This window comes from Dasypus novemcinctus, chromosome 10 (assembly GCF_030445035.2).
Source record: "Dasypus novemcinctus isolate mDasNov1 chromosome 10, mDasNov1.1.hap2, whole genome shotgun sequence".
Classification (NCBI taxonomy): domain Eukaryota; kingdom Metazoa; phylum Chordata; class Mammalia; order Cingulata; family Dasypodidae; genus Dasypus; species Dasypus novemcinctus.
Window position 1 is genome coordinate 88,071,929 of NC_080682.1, and position 11,387 is coordinate 88,083,315.

At 35.3% G+C, this 11,387-nt stretch overlaps 1 protein-coding gene across 1 annotated transcript; it reads left to right on the forward strand.

Moving 5' to 3' along the window:
- The first annotated feature begins 9,389 nt into the window (after positions 1–9,389).
- On the forward strand, positions 9,390–10,334 carry LOC101420186 (olfactory receptor 5P76). Its single transcript, XM_004455324.2, has one exon. It carries the CDS (start codon positions 9,390–9,392, stop codon positions 10,332–10,334), a length of 945 nt encoding a protein of 314 aa, XP_004455381.2.
- The last annotated feature ends 1,053 nt before the right edge of the window (positions 10,335–11,387 follow it).

Sequence of the window (11,387 nt, forward strand, 5' to 3'; positions counted from 1 at the left end):
CAGGCAGCTTAGTAAAAATTGCCATAAGATCTAGCAATCCCATGCTAGGTATATACCTAGAAGAATTGAAAGCAGGGACAGTAAGAGATATATGACACCAATGTTCATAGCAGCATTATTCAAAATTGCCAAAAGACAGAATCACCCCAAATGTCCATCAACAGATGAAGGGATAAACAAAATATGGTATTTACATATGATAGAATATTATTCAGCTGTAAAAAGAAATGAAGTACTGACATGTGGAAAAAATGGATGAACCTGAGGACTTCATGTTAAGTGAAATGTCAGACTTGAATGGAAAAAATATTGTATGATTTCATTGATATGAATTAAGTATAGTGAGTGGACTTATGAAGGTAAGTCTGGAAAATAGGTTATCAGGAGACAGGATGGGAGTAGAGAACAGTTAGCTAATGCTTAATCTGTGCAGAAATATCTATTTCTCCTGTCAGTTTTGTCATTGTTTGCCTCAAGTATTTTGGAGCACCCTGATTAGGTGCATAAAATTTATGAAAAACCTCTTTCTCAATAGATTACCCCTTTTACTAATATATAGTGTCCTTCTTTATATCCTACAACAGTTTTTTAACTATTATTATTTTTAAAGAAGTTTTAGATTATATAAATATTATATTGAAAATATAAGGTATTCCCATATACATCATCCCCTCCCACGCCTACACTTTTCCCCATTAATATCTTTCATTAGTGTGATACATTTGTTACAATTGATGAAAACGCATTTTTTTCCTCTCTCCTTCGCCCCCCGCCCACCCCAGTTGTCTGTTCTCTGTGTCCATTTGCTGCATGTTCTTTTTGTCCGCTTCTGTTGTTGTCAGCGGCACGGGAATCTGTGTTTTCTTTCTGTTGCGTCATTTGCTGCGTCAGCTCTCCGTGTGTGTGGCGCCATTCCTGGGCAGGCTGCACTTTCTTTCGCTCTGAGCCGCTCTCCTTACAGCATGCACTCCTTGTGCGTGGGGCTCCTCTAGGCAGGGGGCATCCCTGCGTGGCATGGCACTCCTTTTGGACATCAGCACTGCATGTGGGCCAGCTCCACACAGGTCAAGGAGGCCTGGGGTTTGAACCATGGACCTTCCATGTGGTAGATGGACGCCCTATCCACTGGGCCAAGTCCACTTCCCTATGAGCACACATTGAAGTATTGCTACTAACCATGGTCTATAGTTTACATGATAGTACACTTTGCAAGCACAATTTTATAGGTTTTGACAAAATGTATAATGGCCTCTATCTGGCATTGCAATATCATCCAGAATAATTCCAATGTCCAAAAATGCCCCATGATTCACCAATTCTTCCCTCTTCCTTCCCATAGAAACTCTGATGAGCACTGTCTTTACATCAGTGTAACAAGTTCTTCCATTATCAGAATAATAATAAGTCTACTTTAGCCCATAGCAGCAATCCCCCCTTATGTTTGGTCATTCTTTAATCTTGAGGATGTAGGGATGGTGATGCCCACTCTGCTCCTGATTGATAGGGGGCTTCCATTCCATGGAGCAGATAGGTGGAACTGTCTTTCTTGCAGTTGTAAATACTCTCTGATTTGGGGAGGGCATTGTCCATCATGATCCTTTGGTTAATTTTCCTGGGTGAGGCCCTGCTTGAGGTTCTGTTTACTGGAGCAGTCAGTGAGATCCTCCTAGGACATGTATAAGCATAATTTCTGCAATGACCTCCAGGCTCACTTTGAAATCTCTTAGACATAGAAACTCATTTGTATTTAATATTTCCCCTTTTTGTCAAGGTTTTTTTCTAAATGCATTAGTTGGCACTTGGTGATAATCCCTCAGTGCCAAGGAGGCTCATCCCTACAAGTCATGTCTCACACCAGGGAGAAGGTAGTGCACTTGCATGCTGAGTTTGACTGAGAGAGAGGCCAAGTTTGAGAAACAAAGAGATTTTTAGGGGGTAACTCTTGGTAATATATAAGTACAAGCATAAGTACAAGCATCAATATCAAGGGCTTGGTGTCCTGGACTGTCCTCCTTCACTAGGCACTGCCCATCTAGTCTAGGGATTCTTGCCACTCTATTGGAGAATGTAGCAGGATTCCCCAGGATGGGAATTTTATATACTCTGTTATTTTTTACAAAAGTTTTGTATTAAAAGTTTAATTTGTGTGATATTAATGTAGGTACATCAGTTGTTTTTCTTTAGTGTTTTGTTGGAAAATCATTTTCCAAACTTTCATTTGAAAACTTTTTCTTTCCATGGGTCTAAGGTGAGGGAGGGTCTTGCAGACAGCATATAAATGGATTTCTTTTATCCATTCTGCTAATCTGTGTCTCTTAACTGAGGTGTTTAATACATTAATATTAAACGTTATTACTATAAAGGCAGTACTCACTTTCTGTCATTTTATCATTCAGCTTTTGTAAGTCAGATCTCTTTTTACCCTTTTTAATCCCCTTACTAATATAAATAATCTTCTTCCTACATTCTCCTCCAAACCTCACTCTCCTGTCTTTTCCATTCATCCTGCAGTACTCCCTTTGGTATTTCTTTTAGGGCAGAACACTTATTGACAAATTCTCACAATTTCTGTGTATCTTTGAATATTTTTATCTCCCCTTCATTTTTGAAGGACAACTTTGCTGAATACAGAATTCTTAGCTGGCATTATTTCTCTTTCGGTGCCTTAAATACTGCATACCACTGCCTTCTCCCCTCCATAGTATCAAATGAGAAATCAGTTCTTACCCTTATTGAGCAACCTTGTATGTGAGAGATCTCTTTCTCTTGCTGCTTTCAGGATTTTCTCTTTATTTTTGGCATTTGACAATATGATTAGTATGTGTCTCAGGGAAGCTCTGTTAGGATTCATTCTGTTTGGAGTATACTCTGCTTCCTGGACACGTATATTGTATCCCTCATAAGAGTTGGAAAATTTTCAGCCATTATTTCCTTGAACAGTCCTTCTGCCCCCTTTCCTTTCTCTTCTCTCTCTGGGACACACAAAATGCATGTTTGTGTGTTTTATACTGTTATTCAATTACATGAGTCTCTGCTCTTTTCTTCCCATTTTTTCTGTATCTGTGTAATTTTGGATGTTCTACCTGCTAATATGCTAATCTTTCCCTCTGACTGTCAAAACTGTTGTTGTATGATTCTAATGTATTTTTTATTTCTTCCAGTGTGACTTTTAATACCATAAGACCTGCTATTTTAAAAAATGTTATAATAAAGCAATGACAAATCTTAGCTAAGGATAAAATTTTATTATATAAGTAAAATGTAAAAATTCCTGAAAAAAAAACCTGAATAGGATGTGGGCAGAAGGCTACTTAATTTTTCTCTCTGCTGCTTCTTCAACATCACTGTGCAGGTTATCTCCTTTCTACCACCAGATGAAACTATGGCCCATAGTTTTAGTCACTCTCAATTATAAACTGGTATAGTCATATTTTTGTTTAAAGATTGCAGTCTAATATCAAAGTTTAAATTTCCTCTCATTTAAATTTCAACTTTCTGACACTAGACCACCTCCTTCCCCTGATTGCTAATTTGTGCCTAGCTCAACCTCAGAAAATTGTATTAGGAAGGGAGGGAAGAAGTGTATAATCAACATCTCCAGGACTTCCTCACATTAATACTTCCTTGCCTTTACATTTTAGGCTGCACTGTCTTCTACAGTGCTAGCATTTCAAAATGGATAAGAGACAAACTACTGCAAAGTCCATACTTGAGAAAAGATCCAGCATCTTCCCAATGCTAGGCTTTCCAGGTTTGAGTCAGACTCCAGTACCTATATCCTTAACATTCCAGGGCTTACATACCATTCTAAATGATTCTCAGATACCCCTTTAATTGTTTTGGGGTTTGGATGTGCAGGTGCATCTCTTTCTTAGTTTGGCTTTCCCATAGGTCAGAGCCTGAGACAAGGTTTTGGTTGCAGGTAGTTTATTTGGGAGGAGATTCAAATAGCAGGGGTAAAGATGTAGAGAGGATGAGATAGACAAAGCTGAAAAGACAAGACAAGGGGACTGTGATCAAGGTCACTGCCATAGCAACACTCTCTTGATTCCACTGGGAAACATGGGAAGCGTGTAGATGGTCATCCGGAATTTTCCACGTTGCATTAAGTGAAAGAATGTGCATGCAATGAATTGCTGTCACAATTGGTTGGGATTATCCCTGTGTGTTTAACTGCCCCCACATCCAGACTGTGTCTTGGTGTGGACTGAGCAGCTTCATAGTGGTGTTCAGAAAACAAAGGTATTAAAGTGTACACATTAGTTGTTATAACTGAAAGTAGAAAACTGACAGTGTGAGTTGGAATCAGCCAATATATGTGCACCTACAATAAGATATGGAATGTAAATATGTGATGTGTAACCAAAAACTATACACCCCTATTCACATCACTTTACATCATGTTGAGGGAAGGGAAAAGGTAACCCCAATAATTTACTCTATAAATGAATAATTCTGCTGCATAAATTGATTTTACAATTCCTCTGTACAGTTTAATACGTGTTTGAAGTGCCTAAAGAGGTAAATGTTGGATCTGTTTATCTTTTTGCATTTTGCGGGGAGTGGTATGGATTATGTTACATGTAGAAAGTTCTGCTTTGGTGTTCTGCAGAGATGTTTTCTTACATTGGATTTTCCAGAAGACGACCCTGAGAGGAGGATTTGTGTTAAAGTGATTTAGAAAAGATGGACTCCTTAGGGGAAAAAAAAAGGGAATAGGGGAAGCAAGGCAGGAAAAGGAAGAAAGCAAATAAGGGAACAATCTTGAAAATCCCTAGTTCTCCAATGAATATTTAGTCATAAAAATATATACATTTATTTATTTACATATTTTAAAAAGAGAAAACCAAGTTTGTAAAACTTAGTAGTAATTATAGAACACTGAGTTTGAGACAGATGACTAAAGCCAGGAAGTAATATTTGGAGAAGAGTGCTGAAGAGAAGGGAAGAAATATCCTTATTCTCATCTTATTAAATGGGGAAGTCATAAGATATTCTCCACAACTGAAGTAAAATTATCGAATATGAAATGTTTATTACACAGAATTTTAAGGTTTAACAAAATAGAATCTCAAAATGTAGTTATACTGTCACTAGTTATTAGGGAAATGCAAATCAAAATGACAATGAGATATCATCTCACACAGCATAGAATGGCCATTATTGGAAAAAAAAAAAAACCACCAACCAGGAAACAATAAGTGCTGGAGAGGATATGGAACGAAAGGAACACTCCTTCACTGTTGGTGGGATTGTAAAATTGCAGCCTCCATGGAAGGCAGTTTGGAGATTTCTCAAGAAGGTATATATAGAACTACCATATGATCCAGCAATTCCTCTACTAGGAATGTATCCAGAAGAACTGAAAACTGTGACACAAACAGACTTCTGCACACCTATGTTCATAGTGGCATTATTCCCAATTGCCAAGAGATGGAAACAACCCAAATGTCCACCAACCAATGAATGGATAAACAAAATATGATATATACATATGATGGAATACTATGCTGTAGTAAGAAGAAATGAAGTTGAGACACATATAATAACATGGAAGAATTTTGAAGATATGCTAAATAAGCCAAACTAAAAGGGACCTATATCGCATGGTCTCATTAATATGAACTAAATACAATGAATAAACACATGGAGTTAAAAACTAGAGTATAAGTTATTAGGAGATGAGAGGACAGCTGTGAAGGACTACTGATGATTAATGTATGTAGAAGTTTTAAGTAACTTGATTGCAAAAGTGTGGCAATGGATAGAGTATATGGTAACACATACTATGTAGAGCTAGTTTATAAATGGGATTGTCACTGAAAAGGATAGTCTAGTGGTGTAAATGTCAATTGAAAGAAAGCTAGAGAATAATCTAGGACTGAATAAGACAGTGAATCCAAAGGTGGATGAGAATTTTGGTTGATGGTACAGACACAAGAGTCTCCTTCTGTGAGGTAGAGCAGATATACAATCATTATTGCAGTGTGGTGGGAAAGAGGAGAAGCATTGGAAAAATACAATTGGTGTGACCTATGGACTGTGGTTAACAGTCATACTGTAATAGTCTTTCATCAATGCCAAAGGTGTACTGTGTTGATAATGAGGGAGTATGGAAAAAAGTGTGCCAAAGGTATGCTATGGACCATGGTTGGTGGAAAAAGTCTGATGATATTATCTCATAACCTGTAACAAATATTCCACCATGGCATGGTGTGTTGTTGAAGGAATGTTGTGTTGGAGTTCTACATCTGTGCATGATTGTTTTGTAAATTCACAACCTCTGTAATAAAAATATATTTTTAAAAATTTTGGTGGGTTAGGGAAAAATACACCAAATGTAGGATGTGGACTATAGTTAAGAGTAATATTTTGATGATGCTCTTGCATAGTTTGCAACAAATGTTTCACAAAAATGCAAGGTATTGGTGGAGGGGTGATGTATGGGACCCCTGTATGATATTATGCATGTTTATTTGGTAAGGTCAGAAATTTTTACTATACACTTATAGTTTATGTATGTTCATGTATGAATGATATATTTCAATAAAATTGTAAAAAAATTAAATAAGGGATTATACTGAAAGGATAATTTTCCTCCTTCTGGAGGGAAAGATGTGTGTGTGTTTTTGTGAATGGAATGAGTGTGCAAAATTTCAACAGATGAATATATAAACATTCTGAATCAATAATTGTATAAGCTATAGAATTATACATTTTATGTGACAAATTACTTAATTCAGAATTGAATAAAATTAAAGGTGCAATCGGATTCGTTAATTACTGGAAACAAAGGATTTTAGAAATTATCAAGTAACAAGAATTTAGTTGAATTTAGTTGAAAATGACTGATCTAGATAGCATATCTCTCTGGGGCAAGTTGTATGAAAAGCAGACTCACCTAGAAGTCATCCAAACCTATTTTTATTTTCCAATTCTTTATCTACATAACTTACAAAGAAATTATTTTATAATGTTTTCTAGACACATTATGTTCATAGATTAAATAATTCTGTTATTTATAATCCTACTTTACCTGTGGTGCAGCTCATATATCCCAAGGTATCTCATGAAGTATCTTACATATATCACTACAAAATGTTTAAAAAATGAGTACATGCTGAATGAATGAAGCTAATATTATCTTTCTAAATCTGGAGTTTAGTATTCCTTAAACTAATATATCAAAGTAGAATTAAAACCACTATTTAGTTATGATATACTTTATTACATTATTTTCCCAATAATATAATAATGAAAGTGCACCAACACTGAAACAGAAACAAACCATAATGTCTATTAATAATCTAACTTCTTGGGAATTAACAGAACCCTTAAAGACTAGTGATGTTTGTGTGAGCTGAAAGCTCAATATCCACTTGAGAATGTGATAATGATCCGTGGTGCATTTGATATTACATTTGAATCTCTACAGTCTTCACAGACTTATCACCAAGAAAAACAATAATTAAATATAGCTATAGAGCCATAATGACATAGGATTTGTTACTGAAATTGAATGAGTTCTTATTCCAGGAGGTAAGATTGTGGCTTTTGTGAATTAAATTGTTGACAATTTTTATTTACCATTTCAGAACACTTAGCTCTAAGATTGTCTCTTTATCCACAATCCATAGTGGAGAAATGGAGCAGATGAAATCTAGCAATCATTTCTTAAGCAAATTTATCTGAATTACTCTTTTTCCAAAATGTGAGTCATTTGGGTAAAGAGGCATAATCAAGTTACCCAGGATTCCTTGTACATTTATCTCAAAGACAGAAGTTCACATTGTCTTTCAAGACTACCTAAACCTAGCACTCAACTATAATGTTAATAAATTCAAAGCTTTATGATTCTTGGGAATTTACCATTATATCTGCAAAAAGTTTACTTTGTTTATGGATCTGAATCCTCTAGCTTCACAGGAAATAAGATACTCTGTACAATGCTCTGGCTATAAGACAGAAAGCTTAGAGGTGGTCAACACAGCCACCAGCTGGATGATCATGGGCAAATTTCTTAACTTTTTATGGTATATTTCATTCAGTTGTAATTATGTAAAAATAATATTATTATTTTATTTCACAATATTCCTATTAGAATACATTTTTAAAGAAGAAAATTATTTGATTTGTTTGAATGAATTTATTTTACTTATGTCCTGAATATGAATCATGCTTTTTGCATAGTTTTTTATGGATATTTTAAAGCATTTGATAAAACAGTGGTTTTAATTATATGTATCAAAAAGGATTTAATACATTTATAATAGGGGACCCCATTGATAATCTCAATATGAAATTCCTTTTGTAATTAGTCTAAAAAATCATATTCTGCCTTTTAAATAATGATATTTATTAATAGACTCCAATTAATAGAAGTTCAAGTAATAGACTTGGTGAAATATATAATAAAATAGGCGCCTCCTTTAAATATTAGCTGCCTGAAAGTTAAAAGACTAATCTGTTACCTGCCCATTGCCAAGTTTATTTGTCTACATGGTAAAGATTTAACTTCATTTATACCAGACTAAACTATGGGCCATAGTCAGACTGTCCAGAGTCCATGTTCTTACTTAACATTTTTTATACAACCTTCTGCAAGTTACTACCTCTTACATATTCATTTTCCTAATCTGTAATATAATAATGAAAGTATTATTGAATGGAAAACAGGTTAGCACTATATCTAAAATTTTAACCCTATATTTGTCATTTAATATGCATGTAATATATATCACCTATTTCTCAAATCTTCGTTATATAGTTCTCTATTTTTTTTTTATTTAAAAACTCCCAACATTTACTAACACACTATACCAACCTACAAACAAGTCCTACTATTCCCCTCTCACCTTACTCTGGTAGATTTTATTTTACTTTCTGTCGACAAAATTGCAATGTCTAGAAATTTCATATAAGTGAAATAATGCACTATTTATTGTTAAGCATCCTGCTTATTTCACTCAGCATAATGTTTCCAAGATTCATGTATGTTGTAGCATCTTAGAACTTTCTTTATGGCTTAATAGTATTACATTACCTGTATGTACCATATTTTATTTACTTTCTTTTCTGTTAAACTCAACAGTTCTTTTCATTATGTACTTTGACTTAAATCTTTTCAACTCAGGAGTTACTTTAAATGTATTTTGAAAAAAATAAAAATTAACACTGACATTATTTGAGGAAAATTTTATTTTTCTTGGTTGAGAACAATTTTTGAAATATACATACACTCATAAATGTTGTAAATATACGCTAATGCTTGATTGACGTCTGTATTTATAATTTCCTTAGGTGTAGTAAGGAAAATGAAATCATCAGAATCATAACTTCTTTAATGTAATTTTTTCAAACCAGGTTCTCTTTATACCAGTATCAGTGTCATGGATTCCCTAGAGGATGGGAACCACACTATAGTGACAGGATTCATTCTACTGGGCTTAACAGATGATCCAAAACTTCAGGCCATCCTCTTCGTGGTCATCCTATGCATCTACCTGGTGACCATATTTGGCAATCTCAGCACAATCATTCTTATCAGAGTCTCTTCTCAGCTCCATCATCCTATGTATTTATTCCTGGGTCACTTGGCTTTTGCTGACATAGGCTCCTCATCTTCTGTCACTCCCAATATGCTTATAAACTTCCTAGTGGATGAAAATACCATCTCCTATTTGGGTTGTGCCATCCAGCTTGGTTCAGCCGTTTTCTTTGGGACAACTGAGTGCTTCCTTCTGGCTGCTATGGTATATGACCGCTTTGTGGCAATCTGCAACCCACTGCTTTATTCAACCAAAATGTCCACACAGGACTGCATCCAGTTACTCTCTGTGGCTTATGTAGGTGGTTTTTTCAATGCTTCATCATTTACTCTTTCCTACTTTACTTTATTTTTCTGTGGACCAAATCGGGTTAATCACTTTTTCTGTGATTTTGCTCCTTTAGTTAAGCTATCCTGCTCTGACATTAGCATTCCTGCAGTTGTTCCCTCGTTTTCTTCTGGGTCCATCATAGTGGTCACAGTGTTTATCATAGCCGTATCCTACATCTACATCCTCATCACCATCCTGAAGATGCGCTCCTCCGAGGGACGCCACAAGGCCTTCTCCACCTGCACCTCCCACCTCACTGCGGTCACTCTGTTCTATGGGACCATTACATTCATTTATGTGATGCCCAAGTCCAGCTACTCAACTGACCAGAACAAGGTGGTGTCTGTGTTCTACATGGTGGTGATCCCTATGCTGAACCCTCTCATCTACAGTCTCAGGAATAAGGAGATTAAGGGGGCTCTGAAGAGAGAGCTTCATAGAAAAATATTTTTTTGATATTTTATTATTTAGATACATTATTTTATTGGGTTTGATATAATAATATTACATAAATACAAGGAAAGAAATTGTGTTCCTGTGGTCAAAATACTGCTGTAAATCATTAGCTGATGTCAAGCTGTTATAAAAGTAGGGGTAGATTTTCCAATATCAAACAGTAAATAAGAAGATGACTGCAAATTACCATTAATTTAATGAAATGAAACACAAATTGGTTCACATGAAAAAATACTTAATCTGTTGATTTTAAATTGTATTTGTATGTTTTTTAAAAATGAGTTCTTTGCTCTAAGTTACATTACAATATGTCCACAACTTTAAGAATGTGTACATTTTCCATACCAGCTCATCCTCTAATGAGTCTGATGACTATAGTTTTGACTACATATGTTCTGAAGGGAAATGATAAAGTGGAACAGAAATTAAAATTGCTGGAAATCTATGTCTGCATTAAGTCATTTACTGGGCTTGGTCCTTATGACCTCAAATTCTGGCCTGTATTCCTGTCCTCTTTATCTGGTCACAGACATAGGAATCCATAGAGAAGTAGAGGAGGAGACTCCTTGTCTATTTTGTGAATTCCTCAGTTCACAAGAGTCGGATTCCCATATAAGAATGAATAGTGCTCCTGAACTCACAGACTGAGTGGACCAAAAACTAAAATATTTCCAGGAGAATCTAGTTTTCTGGATGGCATTGAGACATGAAGAGGAAGCTCCTGGGGAGACTTGTACTTGGTCAAGCAACATTTTGCTCTGGAAGTTCCAAGAGACTGGACTCTATCACCTCTAAAATCATGATTTTCCTTAGAGAGGCTTTATCAACCATGGTATGGTAAAAACTAACACATAACTTTTTCCCCATGCTCTCTTAGTATTTCATATACATAAAGGTTGCATCTTTATGCAATCATAAATATATGACATTAATCATTTTATTCATTCATTCTCTTTCATTACTGAAAAATATTTGGTATAATCACATAGTTACACATTCATCACTTCAAACATCATTACAGCATTTTCATTTTGTCAATAATAATATCAAACA

What these genes read in the sequence shown, in the direction of transcription:
- LOC101420186 (XM_004455324.2), top strand. Translation starts at nt 9,390, where the DNA reads ATGGATTCCCTAGAGGATGGGAACCACACTATAGTGACAGGATTCATT.